At 43.9% G+C, this 18557-nt stretch overlaps 3 protein-coding genes across 3 annotated transcripts in view; 1 reads left to right on the top strand and 2 right to left on the bottom strand.

Moving 5' to 3' along the window:
- LOC311065365 (nitric oxide-associated protein 1-like) overlaps nucleotides 1-6172 on the bottom strand; it is a 30318-nt gene extending 24146 nt beyond the window's left edge. Inside the window, exons 1-3 of the mRNA XM_084085679.1 lie at nucleotides 5791-6172; nucleotides 4943-5075; nucleotides 3059-3216 (exon numbers count right to left, since the gene is read on the bottom strand). Coding sequence (XP_083941805.1) covers nucleotides 3059-3216; nucleotides 4943-5075; nucleotides 5791-6047 — 548 coding nt within the window. The 5' untranslated portion in view covers nucleotides 6048-6172. The remainder of the gene's footprint in view (nucleotides 1-3058; nucleotides 3217-4942; nucleotides 5076-5790) is intronic.
- Nucleotides 6173-6590: 418 nt separating this feature from the next.
- nipsnap3a (nipsnap homolog 3A (C. elegans)) lies at nucleotides 6591-12979 on the top strand (the record flags this gene model as incomplete). Its single annotated transcript, XM_084041852.1, has 6 exons — nucleotides 6591-6695; nucleotides 8937-9150; nucleotides 9989-10150; nucleotides 10941-11075; nucleotides 12216-12290; nucleotides 12960-12979. Exons 1-6 carry the CDS (start codon nucleotides 6615-6617, stop codon nucleotides 12977-12979), a joined length of 687 nt encoding a protein of 228 aa, XP_083897978.1. The 5' UTR covers nucleotides 6591-6614.
- A 1921-nt stretch (nucleotides 12980-14900) lies between these two features.
- LOC311065283 (phospholipid-transporting ATPase ABCA1-like) overlaps nucleotides 14901-18557 on the bottom strand; it is a 75552-nt gene continuing 71895 nt past the window's right edge. The window contains exons 44-45 of the mRNA XM_084085537.1: nucleotides 18289-18532; nucleotides 14901-17593 (exon numbers count right to left, since the gene is read on the bottom strand). Of these exons, the coding sequence (XP_083941663.1) occupies nucleotides 17357-17593; nucleotides 18289-18532 (481 nt within the window). The 3' untranslated portion in view covers nucleotides 14901-17356. The remainder of the gene's footprint in view (nucleotides 17594-18288; nucleotides 18533-18557) is intronic.

The raw sequence follows: 18557 nt of genomic DNA, 5'->3' as shown, positions 1-18557 counted from the left end.
ACGTCAAGCCAGGGGGCCGCGGGCCCCGCTGATGTTGCGGACCCCTTCGCCGAATTCCCCGGCGTCGAAGCTCTCGAACCACCCCGGGCTGGGGGGTTCGCCACGGCGCAGTGGACCGACCCGAATCTGGACATGGCGCGCCGGAACGTGGCCGCCATCGACGGAAAGAAATGTGAGGGGGTGAGCCAGCCCGGCAGACGAAAAGGCTACCAAATCTACCATGTCAACATCTTGAAGAAGTGGATCTCAGCCCCCCGACTACCGCTGCCCGCGCTGATGACCACCGTGCCCGCGCAGACGTTGCCCCCGGTGCCCATAGGAGAAGACCTCGTCCCAGCCCAGACACAGGACATCAAGGACCTGCTGGGGCGGAACCGGGACATCTTCTCCGAACTCCCCGGCCGAACCACGCTCATCAGGCACGATATACGCACGGACCCTGGGAAAATAGTGCGCCAGCGGCCGTATCGAATCCCTGAAGCCAGACGAATTGCCATTAAAGAAGAGGTGGCCAAGATGCTAGAGTTGGGAGTTATCGAGGAGTCCTACAGTCCATGGTCCAGCCTGATCGTGATAGTGCCGAAGCCAGACGGGACGCTGCGCTTCTGTAATGACTTTCGAAAATTGAATGACGTCTCCGCCTTTGACGCATACCCGATGCCCCGAGTGGATGAACTGATCGAGCGCCTGGGCCCGGCCCGGTTCGTCAGCACGCTGGACCTGACCAAGGGCTACTGGCAGGTGCCGCTGACGGACCGGGCCAAGGCGAAGACAGCGTTCTCCACGCCCGACGGGCTGTTCCAATACACGGTGCTGCCGTTCGGAGTCCATGGCGCGCCCGCCACTTTCCAACGGCTGATGGACCGTGTACTCCGCCCCCACCGAGACTACGCTGCCGCTTACCTGGACGACATCGTGATCCACAGCCCGAGCTGGAGCCTCCATCTGCAGCACCTCCACGCCATCCTCGGGGCGCTCAGACGAGCCGGGCTGACGGCCAACGCCAAAAAGTGCCGCATCGGCCTGACGGAGACCGACTACTTGGGTTTCACGATCGGACGAGGGTGTGTGCGGCCCCAGACGCGTAAAGTGGAGCGGATTCGGGAATGGCCCCAGCCCAGGACAAAAAAGCAAGTAAAATCATTCCTTGGCCTCATGGCTTATTATCAAAAATTTGTAAAAAACTACTCTACTATTGCAGCCCCACTGTATGATCTGACATGTCAAAAGCGCCCCAACCACATTGTCTGGACGGCCGAGACGGAGGCCGCGTTCCAGACCTTGAAGAGCGCGCTCTGTGAGGAGCCAGTGTTAAAAGCCCCCGACTTCAGCCGGCCCTTCGTCCTCCACACAGACGCGTCGGGCACCGGGTTGGGGGCGGTCCTCGCACAGGTATTTGATGGCGAGGAGCATCCAATTACCTACGTGAGCAGAAAGTTACTAGACCATGAGAAAAATTATGCAACAGTAGAAAAAGAGTGTTTAGCGGTGAAATGGGCTATTCACCACCTACGTTATTACCTGTGGGGCCGTACCTTTACCCTCATTACAGATCATGCACCCCTAAAATGGATGGCCACCAACAAGGACCGGAACGCCAGAGTGACGCGGTGGTTCCTGGAGCTACAAGACTATTGTTTCAAGGTGGAGCACCGGCCCGGGAAGGACATTCCACACGCAGACGCCCTGTCCCGCATGTATGAAGTAGAGGAGCTGGAAGCCCCCGGACCAAGCGGCGGGCTTAGGGGGGGGATATGTGGAGTATCGCCACAATGCCGCCTGTCAGGTAAGCACCACACCAGGGAGAGGCCATGGGACAGAGACAGAGGGAGACCTCGCAGGGAGCGCACCAGCCTGGGCAGCGTCATAGAAGGGCGTTACCTGCCACTCACCATCATGAATCAGCCCCAACTGAGCGCAGCTGCGACGACAGGTTAGGTGTGGCACCAATCTACAAAAGTGGCTACTCTGTCTCAGTCTGGCATTGGCTCTCCTGGTGAATGGACGGGTGCTACAGGCGGTAAGGCAATTCTCCACTATTCCTGCACATTACTGAATGTTTATGAATTGTAGTGTTAAAGGACGCTCTCTGTTTACTCCTAGGCAACCTGTGGGAGTTAATCACACATACCTGAGCACAATGCATGGATACTGAGCGATGACGCTGTGGCGCACGGATCCAAACAAAGAGACATTGTGATGCATGAAAATACCCCGACGCGGGGTGAATTTTGAGTTGGACTTTATTATTTGAAGTTACATGAAAAGTAATACCAAGGGCCTGCGGGTCATATATCTGAAAAGGTGTCAAATAAATACCCTTAAGTGGGCTTGTACCCTGCATTTTGTGTTTGGCTTTGATCAGTTCCCCACAATACGTAAACCAAGAACCTATCATCAGCCTTTACATTGAAACTATACACACTATATGATGCCAGGTCAACAATGACCACCTGTCTACATCAGTGGTTCTCAAACTTTTTCATGTCAAGGACCCCCAAATTGACGCTTATTACCCCACGGACCCCCATTTGAAAAGATATGCCAGGGACCCCAATAAGAGAAGGTTTTTAGGTTCTCTAGCAGTGATTCTCAACCATTTTAATTTCAAGGACTCCCAGTTTAACATGCATTAGGGCTACAGACCCCCATTTAATGGCATTTATACCTCTGGGACCCCAATTGATATTGTATAATCAATGTTAATTTAACTCTGAGAGTGTACAAATGGAACCAAATGGACCCGTTAGGGTCCATTTGGTTCCATTTGTACACTCTCAGAGCTACAGACCCATAAGGGTCCATTTGGTTCCTGTCCATCATTTAGCTGGGGACCCCCTGGAACCCCCTCAAGTACCCCTGGGGGTCCCCGGACCCCACTTTGAGAACCAGTGGTCTACATAACATGCTATCTAAGTAACATTTTAGCCTTTGCATAATCCTGCATGGTCGTCAAGGCTAGGACAAGTGCTACGGGGCTGAGGTGGTGGAGTCTGAAGAGGTGAGTCTTCAGATTACGGCAGAAGATTGGGAGTGAGTCTGCAGTTCTAGTGCGTACCTCTTCTTGGCGGTCTTCACCAGGTCTTCGTCCAGAGGGAAGTCGGTGTCGGCGAACTCGATGGCTGACGGGTCGGGTTTCACCTGCTCCTCCGTCTCTGATCTGAGAGACTTGAGCTGCTGCTGCAGAGTCCTGCGATGCTTCTCTGCTAACGTTACCTGGGACAAAGAAAAGTCAACACATTAACTCCTTGTTCTAGTCAATCTGAGCTGGCTACTACTGAAATATAGAAATTTAAAAATTCTACTTTTAGTTTTTTAAAGCCCTAAATGGATTAGCTCCTCAGTACGTCGCTGCTCTGCTAACTCCATATTCTGCCCCCAGGGGGCACTCAGGTCATCATCATCATTATTCGTGATTTTCTATTGATGATGATTCTGATGAGTGTTAAACACTGAAATGTTTACATTTCCTATCTAGGAGTGTCAAAACATTGACTCTTTTTCTTTTTTATTATGTTATCTATTATATTATCTACTACTATCATCACTATGATTGTCTAATTTTCTATATGTAAACTGAGCCAGGGGTAGGGCTCGATAAGCACTATGCTTCTCCCTTCCCCTTTTCCAGCATCAAGGACACTTGTAAACTGCCTGTACTGTGTTTTACTGCACTAAAGCAGTTCCTTATGTATTGTCCAAAAAGCTGGAAATAAACTGAAACTGAACTGAACTGATCATCGCCGTCTGAAGACTCACCTCTTCAGAGTTCAGACTTCACCGTAGACCGTAGCCCTAGCCTTGATGTCCTTGCGAAGGTTAAAATGTCATTTTTATAGCATGTTATTTAGACAGATTCTAGGTTAATTTGTTGACCTGGCATCCTATAGTTTGTATAGTTTCAATGTACATACCATATATATTATATATATATATATATATTTTATATTATAATGTTTAGACAGATGCTAGGTTCTTGGTTTACCTATGATCCTAGATTACTGTGGCACAACACTGTCTCTCTGCATTTGATGTATGTGTTTACTGTAAATCGCTCTGGATTAAGAGCGTTTACTAAATGCCTACATTGTCATTGTAAATAGTAATCATCTCAACAGCTCCTCTCAGTCGCTTAAACAAGAGGTGACCGCTGGGCTTCCTCTGTAGCTGCCCCCAAAACTCTGTCTGGAATAGTCTCCCGTCCCACATTAAGTCATGACCCACTATTATAGACGTTATTAAATCAAGTCTATGGACCCACCTCGTCTCCCTCGCTTTTAGTTCTGTGTGAGGATGCTCCATGGCTTGTGTCCACTCTGTCCTTCCACTACATGAAGTTTAATGTGTTTTTAACTCTTTTTTTGTTTTTGGTTGTATCTACTTGACTGTGAGTTACTTGTTTCTAATGTTGCTTTTATATGGCTGTCATGTTGCTGCTGGTCATCCTTGATTGGACAGCACTTTAGGTTAACGGCTGTTGTTTTTAACCCATTAAGACCTGGATCTGTGTCATTTTTAGATTTGAGCTAAAAAGCATTATTTTACACTTTGGGCTATTCAAAAATAGCAGATCTACAAGCTCATAGCGCGGCACCGAGTGCCACGCTACGAGCTTGTAGATCTGCTATTTTTGAAAAATCGTGAAAATGTGTGCAAATCTTTGAATATATATATATTTTTAAAGCGAACATTTTTAACTCAAATCTTTGCTTCTGGGGGGGTCCCTGGAACAAAATATTTTGATGGGGGTCCGTGGCCAAATATATATATAATTTTGGGTGGTCCTTGACATGAAAAAGATTGAGCACCACTGACATATAGAAACATACGTTTTTCAGAAAACTGTTGAGATTTAGGAGACATGTAGAATCGGCTTCAGGTCTCAATGGGTTAAATATGAATAAAAGATGACTTGACTTCTCAGATAAACACACTTTCCCACCTGTCCTGGTTGAGGGGCCATGGGGGGGATGGGGTTGGGTCGAGGCAGATGTTCCTCCTCCTCCACCACATAGTCCAGGAACACAAACTGCTCCTCTCTCTGTGGGTCCACCATGGAGGTGTAGGTGTTAGGGCTGCAAGACATGACTTCAAATCAGCATCACTATTATTTCAAACTTGTGTCTCCATTACGATGAATGCGTCTCAATGTGACATGGAGGGAGGCTTTGCTGCTACTCCAAACATGTACAATTTGAAAATAAAGGTGCTTACCCGCACGCCTCAAATGTTAACTCTCGCTACGGTGTAGTAGTTTAATGTAATAATGCATATCTTTCAATAAAGAAGTGTTTTAATGCCGTCTGTGGCCGAACGCCATTTTTTCACCCTCGTTTACTTCCTGTTTATATTGAGTGTAATTCCGGGTTTCACCAGATGTGGCGCGTCACTACCGCCCATTTGGAACTTCGGACAGAATCAGCCACAGACGGCATTAAAACACTTCTTTATTGAAATATATGAATTATCACATTAAACTACTACACCGTAGCGAGAGTTAACATTTGGGGCGTGGGGGTAAGCACCTTTATTTTTAATGTGTACATGTTTGGAGTGTCTACGGGGCATAGTGCATAAAGTCCCTGTGTCCATGGGGGGGTGAACCCTACAACTCTCGTAGAATCATAAATACGTCTACGAGAGTTGTATTCTACAGCTAGCTTGACAGGCACCCCAGAGAGCCTATGCAGTATTTCTGTAGGGTTTCACACATTAAGACTCTCGTAGATATATATATATTTTTTAAAGTCAAAATCTTGTTCTTAGGCAGGGTTAATGCCCACACAGTACCTCCTGTTCTTGCCCACAGCTCTGCGGACGGTGGTGTAGCACCTCCTGGAGCCCCCGGTCCTCCAGCCTCCCAGAGCGGCCTGATGGAGGACAGTGTGCCCGGGGACAGAGGCAGGAGGCCGGGGAGGCTGTGTGCTGTGTGTGTGGGTCAGCAGCACGGACCACCAGGCAGACACACAACAACACACATGTCTGGAAGAACAGCGTCTCAGTGAGGAGAGCTGCTCCACAAGCGGAGCTCGTATTAAAGTGAACATAATGTTTATAATAAAGAGAACATGTTAATTATCACACTGAGAACCACTCAGTCAGTCAGAGTCAGAGACTGTAGGTTAACATTGAGAATGACAACAAACAACACACGCGCTGCCGGGCGCCGCCATCTTGGTTCCTGGTCGGATATGACGTAATGACGCAAGGCTAACGTGGTGGGTTTTGTTTTCCATTTCTCCCCTCTTACGTTTCTCAAGCAGGAAAGTTTTTATTTTATTGTATTATTATTATGAATTCCTATTTATAAAATCAGGAATTATTTCCGTCGTTAAGGTAACAATAATGAAATGTTAAATTAAATTAAATACATGTTTTCATAAACTGTAAAACCTTCCAATCTGTAGCGTTACCGTTATGTTGACTGACGTCACGGTTTGGATTAATATTTATTTTCTTCCCCAAGTTCATTTGAACTGCTTGTCAGACAGACAGACAGACAGACAGACAGACAATACAGACAGACAGACAGACAGACAGACAGACAGACAGACGCTGTTTCTCAGTTTATTTTTATTTTATTGTATTGTTATTATTATTATTATTTGACCACAATGTTCTCACTAAGAAACACGTGTGTTCGAACAGCCAGGATAGTGGAGAGTTTTTGTGCAAAAACAACAGGCAACCCACTGGTGAGTTTTACAAAAATGTATATTATTATTATAAAAGTAATCTTTTGAGATGGCATTAGGCTACAGTAGCTGAAATATGTGCACGACTATAACTGATAAATGTGTTTTAAACTCCACCATAACTTCTACTGTTTCATGCTGTATTCTATTCTATAACTTGCTGGAGCTCTGCATACAACAGGTCAATCAACTATTAGTTGAACATATATGTTATATGTCGTTGGTTCTCAAAGTGGGGTCCTGGGACCCCCAGGGGTACTTGAGGGGGTTCCAGGGGGTCCCCAGCTAAATGATGGATAGGAACCAAATGGACCCAATGGGTCTGTAACTCTGAGAGTGTACAAATGGAACCAAATGGACCCTAACGGGTCCATTTGGTTCCATTTGTACACTCTCAGAGTTAAATTAACATTGATTTTGCAATAGGGGTCCCAGAAATAGAAATGCCATTAGATGGGGGTCCGTAGCCCTGATGCATGTCAAACTGGGGGTCCTTGAAATTAAAATGGTTGAGAATCACTGCTAGAGCCGTAAAAAAATCTTCTCTTATGGGGGTCCCTACGGCATATCTTTTCAAATGGGGGTCCACGGCCTAATAAGTGTCAATTCGGGGGTCCTTCACATGAAAAAGTTTGAGAACCACTGTAATATGTCATATTATAATATGTTCAAATAACAATGTTATTGTAAAGGTGACAATGACATGACTTGGTTGGTTGCAGTGGTGGAAAAGTACAATATTTGGATCCGAGATGTAGTGGAGTAGAAGTTAAAGTATTGGAAATTGGAAATACAAGTAAAGTACAAATACCTGAAAATTGTACTCACGTACAGTACTTAAGTAAATGTAATTAGTTACTTTACACCACTGGGTGACAATGACATGGCTTGGTTGTTTGTGCATTATAGTAGCTTATAATGAACCATTACAGCACATACATATAAAAGATAATTGTGTTAGACTATCTGTGTGTGTCTGTGTCAGATAGTGTGAACACAGACCTTTGGACATGGAGGACATGCAGAGTTCACATGGTGCAGTGATACAGCAGCACATAGGAAGAATATTAGTTTAAAATTAACAGAGTCCAGTCAATATGGGAAACATGGTATTAATCAGTTACCTGGAAGATCTCTCTACAACTGTTTTAGGCTGCTGGAGACCCGAGTATATAGCAGAATAATTCTTCATCATGTGAACATACAAACTGTTATATTTTTCTCTTTGCTGCAGTATGTTGTAGAACAGGGACGTGCACAGATAGACTCTAGGTGGCGCTAGAGCACCTGCCCTTTGCCCTCTTGACCAGAAGTGGCCTTTTGAAAAAAAGAAAAAAAAAGTTTTTTTCTTTTTCAGTTTACAGCAGGGGTCTTCAACAGGGGGTCCGGGACCCCTAGGGGGTCCTCAGAGTTACTACAGGGGGTCCGCCGATTCTTTATGTCATATGATTTTTCTTTTTACCATAACCACTCGAAACCTAGCATCCCTTTTCTGAGGAGAACTTTAGCCAAAAATAGCCGATCTACAAGCCCACAACGCCTCGCGCTGCGAGGCGTTGTGGGCTTGTAGATCGGCTATTTTTGGCAAAGAGGTATATGTGTAGAGGGAAAAAAGAGCAGACCAAGTCAACAAAAAAAAGTATAATTTACTTGAGCACCTGCCCCTCAAAATGTCTGTGCACGCCACTGTTGTAGAATGATTTGTTTTGCAATGCGGAAGTCAGGTGACACGTTTAAAATCCCTGCAGTGATGCAATTAGCCTTTAAATTAATAACTGTTTTAATTATTAATCAGGTAGGTCTATATTGATTAAAACACGCTTGTAGGCCTACAATTGGTATCATTTTATTAAATCAGGCTTTAATTCAAGGGATTTATTCTGTTAGGTCTTCACTTTACTTTGATATATTTTATGTTTTTATTCAGTCCATAAATCAAATGGCTATATAACAACAATCAGCTTTAGTGTTCGACTTTGACCACCATAGAAATAAAACTAGTATTTAATATTTTAATAAATCAAATGATGGTTTGCTTGCTGTCCATTTGACTTTAATAATGAAGCATACTGTTCCTAATTAAATTATAAAAGAGATCCTGTAACCCACTCCGAAGTTATTTGACATAATGTAATTTCCGAAATAGATGTTCAACTTATTCAGGGTGAGAATAACAAAATACACATGCCATCAATAAAGGCAAAATGTTTTTTTAAAGTATTCTGTGCTTTGTTTCCATAGCAACAGTCTCGGGTGTGCTTCTCAACCGGGTCCCAGCTGCAACAAGGAACCTTTTATGAGTTCCGCACCTACTGCATCCGACCAGAGAAGAACGCCTCCTTCATCAAGCTGACCAATGAGAAGATTCATCTCAGAACCGCCCACTCAGAGCTGGTTGGCTACTGGAGCGTGGAGTACGGAGCGCTGAACCAAGTGGTCCATATATGGAAGTATGGTGAGAGACTGTGTGTGTGTGTGTGTGTGTGTGTGTGTGTGTGTGTGTGTGTGTGTGTGTGTGTGTGTGTGTGTGTGTGTGTGTGTGTGTGTGTGTGTGTGTGTGTTATCCGCATGCCTGACTCTCGCCTCCCAAAACAAGTCCTTTATTCCCACCTTATAGCTGAAGGGAAACGGGCCCCTGCAGACCAAAAGAAGAGCTTTAAGGATAACATTAAAACAAACATAAAGTAGTGCCATATAGACCTAAAAAAGACATGGCAACAGACATACTATCTGTGAGGGTGCTGCTCTGTATAATCAGTGGCGTAAAGTAACTAAGTACATGTACTGTACTTAAGTACAATTTTGAGGTATTTTTACTTACTAATTTCCAATTTTCAGTACTTTCACTACTACTCCACTACATCTCAGAGGCAAATATTGTACTTTTACTCCACTACAATTATTTGAAAACTTTAGTTACAAGTTACTTTGTAGATTTTGATTATTATTACAAAACATACATTAACCACTTCAGCCCTATATACATTTCGGCCATTTGAAAGTAGCAGATCTTCAAGCTCACAATGCGTCACATCGCGACACGTTTTGAGCTTGTAGATCTGCTATTTTCAAAAGATGTTTATACATTTGAAACCTGTGAAATATGACATTCTGTACAATGACTACTTTCTATTTTTGGTACTTTAAGTACATTTTGATACCAATACTTTTGTACTTTTACCCACGTATTTTTTTAATTCCGGACGTTTACTGAGTGTAATAGAGTATTTCTACATTGTAGTATTATGCAGAACAAGTCTTAATGTGTCTGTCATGGTTCCTCTGCCTCTCAGACGGTTATTCCATGCGGGCGGGCGTTCGGGCAGCCCTGGCTCAGGACCCTAAGTGGCTAGAGGACTACATCTCCGTGGCGATGCCCATGCTGACCTTACAGGACAACGAGGTGACCTCTCTGGCCCCCTGGACCCCCATCCACAGCCCACCCAAGCAGGGAGGTAATGCCTCGTTCCATTAACTCATATACTGCCTAGAACGACTAAAACGACTTTTGTCCATAAGCCATGCCTGCCAAGAACGACTAAAACGACTTTTTAAAAAATTTAAAAAATTAAAAATATATTTTTTTTTTTTTATTTTTTTTTTAGATTTTTTTTTTTTTTTTTGACTCAAAGACCAAGGAGATATGATTTTTTGAAGATATAGACTCCCATCCACTTCCTTGTTAACTTAAAACTTAAAAATTCTGTATCTCGGCTCCTGAGTACTTTTTTTTTTCAATGAAAAATATGGCAGTGTTCAAACGCGGCCAGAAATAATTCTGGCAGTGAATGAGTTAAGACCTGTTGAAATGAAATGTTTAAAAACATATTATTATTATTACACATTACCCAAAAATATATTTTAATAAATTGCAAAAATATGCATTGCTGAAATACGCTAACAATATAAAATACATATAGCTTATATTTTGTATCGCTACTTCTTACTGTAAACGTAATAATAATATGCCTGTCTGAGTCAGTGATCTACATTAGTCAACACACACACACACACACACACACACACACACACACACACACACACACACACACACACACACACACACACACACACAGGTATCCAATGGTTTAGCTTGTAAAACTAAACCACAATTCCAAGGTCAAAGGTCAAATCAGCAGAATTTCAGTGTGGTTCAGCGTCAAAACCTGTGTGTGTGTGTGTGTGTGTGTGTGTGTGTGTGTGTGTGTGAGTGTGTGTGTGTGTGTGTGTGTGTGTGTGTGTTAGGTGTGTATGAGTTGTGTTCCTTCCACATGCGTCCTGGGGGTCCGGGGGTTTGGGAGGAGGCGTTCCGGTCAGCCGGCCCAGGAAGTGCTCACCTGGTGGGGGTGTTCCACACCGAGGCCGGCCTCCTCAACACAGGTACCTCCAGCGTTGCCAGATTCTGTGAGAGAAACAAGCAACCAGGTCTAGGAAAACAAGCCCAAAATAAGTGATTATGGGCCACAATAGCTCTTACTACTTAGTACTTAAACCTACTGTATACATCGGCTATTTGAAAATAGCAGATCTACAAGCTCACAACGTGTCGCATCGCGAGCGACGCGTTGTGAGCTTGTAGACAGACAGATGTAGTACATAGTACTGACAGACAGACAGACAGACAGACGTAGTACATAGTACTGACAGACAGACAGACAGACAGACCTAGTACATAGTACTGACAGACAGACAGACAGACAGATGTAGTACATAGTACTGACAGACAGACAGACAGACAGACCTAGTACATAGTACTGACAGACAGACAGACAGACAGACGTAGTACATAGTACTGACAGACAGACAGACAGACAGACCTAGTACATAGTACTGACAGACAGACAGACAGACAGATGTAGTACATAGTACAGACAGACAGACAGACAGACAGATGTAGTACATAGTACTGACAGACAGACAGACAGACAGATGTAGTACATAGTACTGACAGACAGACAGACAGACAGATGTAGTACATAGTACTGACAGACAGACAGACAGACAGACAGATGTAGTACATAGTACTGACAGACAGACAGACAGACCTAGTACATAGTACTGACAGACAGACAGACAGACAGACAGACGTAGTACATAGTACTGACAGACAGACAGACAGACAGACAGACGTAGTACATAGTACTGACAGACAGACAGACAGACAGACGTAGTACATAGTACTGACAGACAGACAGACAGACAGACGTAGTACATAGTACTGACAGACAGACAGACAGACAGACGTAGTACATAGTACAGACAGACAGACAGACAGACCTAGTAGTACTGACAGACAGACAGACGTAGTACATAGTACTGACAGACAGACAGGCAGGCAGACAGACAGACAGACGTAGTACATAGTACTGACAGACAGACAGACAGACAGACAGACAGACAGACGTAGTACATAGTACTGACAGACAGACAGACAGACAGACAGACAGACAGACAGACAGAGGAATCTATAGATAGATGATCATATATAGATAATAATTGCTGATGTTTGTGTCTCATCAGTTCACACTCTGATGTGGTACGACAGCGCTGACCAGAGAGCTGCTGCTGACCGAGACGCTAGGCTGGTGACCGCTGGTACGATCTACAACTCTAATCATTATGTTTAGGGATGTCCGATATTATCGGCCTCCCGATATTATCGGCCGATATTAGCATAAAAATTGATATCGGGAAAATATCGGTATCGGTTTTTGAAAAAAAAAAATCGGTATATCGGTTATCGGTAAAAAAGCCAATATCGGACAACCCTAATTATGTTATATACTGTACTAGACTGGTGACCGGTAAGATCCACTCTACAACTCACTCTTGTTTTTGTCGCGTTCCTAAGCCAATAAGTTGATGACCGGGTCATCGGTCAGTAGGAGACTCTTAGAGTCTCCTACCGGACACTCAAATTATTGGCTTCGGAATGCGACAAAAACTAAAGATTTTCCATGAATTCAGGGCTTCATGTGGTGTGTAATTAATAGAAAAGAGATTTATTTTGGGTGAACTATTCCTTTAACTCTCTCTCTCTCTCTCTCTCTCTCTCTCTCTCTCTCTCTCTCTCTCTCTCTCTCTCTCTCTCTCTCTCTCTCTCTCTCTCTCTCTCTCTCTCTCTCTCTCTCTCTCTCTCTCTCTCTCTCTCTCTCTCTCTCTCTCTCTCTCTCTCTCTCTCTCCCCCCAGTCAAGCAGAGTGGAGACCTCCTGGTGTCTCAGAGAAACAAGCTGATGTTTCCGTGTGCGTTCTCTCCTCTCAAGTAACTTCACCTCCTCTGTAAGAGGAGGTACGAGGGAAGGCTGGTCCTCTCAGTCAGTCATCAACACTGGTCATTGACACACATTAAAGATGTGCGTACTGTCTTAATTACAGAACCAATGAATGAGTAAAGCTTTAGTACATACAATGTCTTAAAATAACTTCTAACATCAATGACAGTATTACCTACAGTATCATAGGCTGATGTCCGTTGAGAACGCATGGCCCTCTGGTGATGCAATACCAGTTGTACTTTTGAACCTGATGTAAACGTTGTCAGAGTACTTAGAGGCCAGTCTGTGACATCATGTCGATGACATCATGGATCTCCATACATGGGCATACAAGGGACAGACAGACAGACAGACATCTCCACATAAGGGCATTAAATGGGACACACACAGACAGACATACAGATACAGAGATTTGTGGATCGGTTCTGGACAACCGCTACTCTGATCCAATTTACAATCAGCAAACGTATGCAGACTAGTATGCACACAGACACACACCCACACACTTAAGATTTTTCAAAAATAGCAGATCTACAAGCTCATAGCGCAGCACTCGGTGGCGTGCTATGAGCTCTGCTATTTTTACATAGCCAAAGAAATCTGAAGTGACTGCTGAAGTTATGCACGCACACACACACACACACACACACACACACACACACACACACACACACACACACACAGAAGACAATGTTATGTTGTGCGGTTTTGTATTTTTAATCTGAATGTAATTTTGTACTTAAATAATGATTCCTATCAATGTGAAGGATGACAACATGAATGTTTACACTTTAATAATGATGATCTCTCCATAGGAAAAAAAACTGAAACGATTAATGTCATTAAAGAGCTCCCTTTTGAAGCACCCTGGTGTAGTTTACTGACTTAATACTCCCATTGTAGGATGCATACTCGTTGTGTGAAAATAATCGATCTACAACATGTCACAACGCCAAGTGTTGTGAGATCGGAAAATATAATAAAAGCTAGTCCATGCCCGTGGAACTATGTGCAGGCTTTTGTGTTAATTAATATGCACTCTGTGTGCATGGTTTAACTTTTGGAGAGGAGCACTACTGATTTCATCCTGTTGGCATGGTGTGGTGTATGTGTCGTGACAACCCCGGTCATTTACGCCCCCCCCCCCCAGTGTTGAATCATTAACACAACAACCACGAGAAGTCCATGTTTACGTTTGTTTACATTGCACGTGTGAACACAGTGCAGTAACCCCGACACGTTACAGATTCTATAGCCCAGACTGAACGTATAACTACAGCAAGAGCGTGCGCATGAACTCCAAAACGCTGCTGCTATAGTTAGTATATGACAAGAGTTGACAAAAGACGGTAATAATCAGCTCAAATTTGCGTTAAGTGAAAAGAGGGCCACGTCACTGTCTTCATATGCTTATGGTCCATGCCCGTGTGGAGGTTCAGATCAAATTGTTCAACCCACTGAGGAGAAACATCGGAAAATAGAGAGTGACAAATAAAGATTCATTCAAACATGCGGATCAGACAGGCAGAATGACAGAGGTGCCTTCAGTTAATAGTTAAGATCGTGTTACATTTGAAAGGACGTGGCAGGCAGCTGGTTTGAAGTTCTGCTGCAGGTCTGCTTTTACAGAGGATTACAATTACAAGTTACAACGTAGGATTTTAGCAGACACTCTTAATCCATTAAGACCTGAGGCGATTCTTAAAAATGTTTTTTGAAAAAAAAAAAAAAGTTCAAGATTTTTCAAAAATAGCAGATCTACAAGCTCATAGCGCGGCACTCGGTGCCGCGCTATGAGCTTGTATATCTGCTATTTTTGAATAGCCAAAGAAATCTAAAGTGACACAGATGCGTTCCAGGTCTTAATGGGATAATCCAGAGCGATTTACAATAAGCAACGCAAACAATTAAAACTCAGGAGTCTTTCGTCTCTTTGATTTGTTCAGTTTTATTGTGTGCTGAACTGGACCAGTAACAGCTTTCCCAACAGTCCCTCCAGACATCACAATGTCAAACGGCTATTAAATAAAACAACTATATCTTCTATCTTTTAAGATCGATCATCAGGAAGAAAAGAAAAAGACAAAGAAAAAGGTACAATCGCAAACAATCTGTTGGAGATTCCAGTGCAAAATAAAAACTATTCCAGATTAAAACACAAAATAAAGTGCTTGGAATGTGGAACAAACAATAATTGTTTTCTTTTCGATGTTCAGGACAGCTTTGGCCATCAGCAGCTTAATGAAGCTCTTTAATGGCACTTTGGTTCTCTGTGGAAAACGGCACGTCAACAACTGACTGAAATGTTTTGAACACAATCAGCATAGATAAGAGAAGAGAGTCCAATTTACAGCATTTATTCACATTCAGGTGATATTCGACTTTTTTTTTGGAAACATTTTGATCAACTCTCTGACCACTCTCTGGTCTCTACTCTCTGTGAGAGTCTCTGTAGTAGGGGATGGGACGTTAGTCGTTATCGTGATAAAAAACGCTCACAATAATGATCGTATCGCAGGGATTTTAATTTATGGTGAAATTGTCCTCCATCATACACTGGGATCAATTCACCTTTGCCCGAGCTGCATATCCGGTACCACTTAAACCCTCTAGAATTGGTAAAACGCACGTGTGAAGAACGCACTTGATACAGTCTTTTTTTTCACTCTCTAAATCTCTTTGCCAAAAATAGCAGATCTGCAAGCTCACAACGCAACGCGTTGTGAGCTTGTAGATCTGCTATTTTTGGCAAATGTTCCACCCAAGACTATGGATGCTGGGGTTCAAAAGTGGTTTAACAAAAGTGTAATTTTAAGAGTTTTAAGCACATTTTGATTATCGCGATAATATCGTACGTCGCAATTATTTTGGTCACAATAATCATGACATGAAATTTCGAAAAATGATCCCATCCCTCCTCTGTACTGGTCTGGTCTCTCTAGTGGTTTATGGCGATGATGACAATACTGAAGTGTGACGGGCCTGTCTGACAGACCCTCTGGTTTCCTGGTTCTTTGAGGTATTCGTGGCAGAATGGATGAACGTGGGAAGTTTTAAAAAAACCTCACAAACAAATCTTTTTTTTCCCCCACTACGCATTTTCTTATAAAAAGCTATAAAATAATTAATGTCTTCCTCTGTTGTGTGGTTACAGTTACAGTACTTTTTGCATACTTGGAGCACACTTTGATTGGAGTGTTTTAAGTTAAACAGAGTCCTTTCATTCATTCAAACCTTTCCCAGCGGGGGTTAATAATAATGCCCTCCAAAGGACTCGACACTAAACACAATTAAACATGATATCTTCTACAGATATAAATAAAAACAACAATAAAAACAAAATCAAATGTTTAAAAAAAATCTGATTTCTTTTTTTGCAGTTTAGCCCTTGGCCGTTTGAAATGATTTTTGATTCTTCATCATAAAGTTCTAGTCTTGGACACGAAATAAACAATAATAGAGCACTTAAAGTCTGACACCACTAGAGGCCGTTATATCCCTCCTGCATCACTGAGTTATTTCTTCTATTGGAAATACCATAGGGAAATCTTAGAGCCGTCATATACAGTCGTGGTACCTTGATAGTGCCTGGGGTGGTACCCCCCCTGGTAGTCCTGTGGTAACACCTATTTTTGTGGTACCACTTTTTTTTAACTGTGTTCCAAAAATAAAACAAATCGGCCCGGCGATTTTACGTCATCAACTGACGGCGAAAAAGTACTAATTTATCCAAAGTGTAAGAAGATAAAAAAGAAACTCTCCAAACACAGACGTGATCAAATATAACTCAATATCATAAACGACACACAGTCACATACCAGATCATATCGCCATCGGGCTGATTAGTTTTATTTTTGGAACACAGTTCTTATTATGACTCGATCTAAGATTTCTCTATGGGAATTCCAATAGAAAAAGTTACTCTGTGACCCAGGGGTAGCGGCAGTGACGCCAGGACTTCGGTTACTCTATAATAACAGGCGTTTAAACCCTGATATCATCATAATACGACACATCATCACAGCCCCACCACCACCACTGGGTGGCGCTTTGGAGCAGAATCACGGCGGTTATTCAAGTTCAACTATCTCTCTCTCTCTCTCTGCCTCGTGGCTTAGCTAGCGAGCTAGCTAGCTAGCTAGCGACCACACACACACACCCCTCCGGACTTTGGAGTCACAATGGGTTTGCATTGACTTGGCATCGCGGCTTCCCGGGTCCGAGCGACACAAAGGGAAGAATTAACAACAAAGTATTAAAAAATACTACTGGAAAGACAAACCATGGAGGGAACGAACAAACGAACACTCCACTCCACCAGGCTGTAAGGTTCAAGTCCCAGTTTAGGTTTTTGTCGTTTAGTTTAGGTAGTTGGATGTGGGGGTTCACACCATGCTCTCGTTTAGGGTGCGTTTGCTTTGCAGGCTGGTGGCCGCCTTCGGGGTGGAGGCCAGAGGAACTGCTGCTGCTGCTGAGGTGGAGGTGTGAGGGGTGGAGCTCATGGCGACGGAGGTCATGGGGTTAGAGGTCAGCGGCGGGACGTCTCTGGTACCTTCTCTACGTTTGACCGAGTCTTTAGAGTGATAGTCGTCACTCTGGTCCTTGGCAAAGTTGACAAACACCTGAGAACAGAAAAACACACGATTTGGTGTCAAAATGTTATGTGTGGAATCTTATATTACAAATATTTATATATACACATATATACTTAACAACACATCAGTTTTGTGACAGCAGCAACTGAAAGCTAGCAGGTGAAGCTAGAGGGGTAACGCTTCTTATTCCACCATTGGTCTGATGGCGCGCCTCCATCGTTTCAACCGCGTTTTTTGCGATAGGGACAGAATCGTAACTCATACCCCCCTAGTCAACCTTTAGCCAGGTAGCAGGGTAAAGCTACCTTTAGCCAGGTAGCAGGGTAAAGCTACCTTTAGCCAGGTAGCAGGGTAAAGCTACCTTTAGCCAGGTAGCAGGGTAAAGCTACCTTTAGCCAGGTAGCTGGGTAAAGCTACCTTTAGCCAGGTAGCAGGGTAAAGCTACCTTTAGCCAGGTAGCTGGGTAAAGCTACCTTTAGCCAGGTAGCTGGGTAAAGCTACCTTTAGCCAGGTAGCTGGGTAAAGCTACCTTTAGCCAGGTAGCCGGGTAAAGCTACCTTTAGCCAGGTAGCAGGGTAAAGCTACCGTTAGCCAGGTAGCTGGGTAAAGCTACCTTTAGCCAGGTAGCAGGGTAAAGCTACCGTTAGCCAGGTAGCAGGGTAAAGCTACCGTTAGCCAGGTAGCAGGGTAAAGCTGGCAGGTAGAGGCAGAACACAGGTTACCTGGTCCAGAGTGGTCTGGGTGACGGAGTAGTCCTCTATGCTGAGGTGGTCTTTGTTGTGGGCCAGGATGGAGAAGATGTGGGCCAGCGAGGTGAGGGAGGAGGGCAGCTGGTACTGCAGCATGTTCCTGTGTCTCTCCTTCAGCGTGCTGCCCGGGAGCTCGCTCTCGATGAACTTCATCACCGGGACCAGGTCTGGATCTGGACCGGCAACCCGCAGGATGATGGTGTAGCCGTCACCAAACCTATATACCGGGAGGAAGAGGGATA

This window comes from Gymnoscopelus microlampas (assembly GCF_963454915.1).
Source record: "Gymnoscopelus microlampas genome assembly, chromosome: 18".
Lineage (NCBI taxonomy): Eukaryota > Metazoa > Chordata > Actinopteri > Myctophiformes > Myctophidae > Gymnoscopelus > Gymnoscopelus microlampas.
The sequence above is the reverse complement of the archived record's forward strand: the minus strand, read 5'-3'. Positions and strand labels throughout refer to the sequence as shown.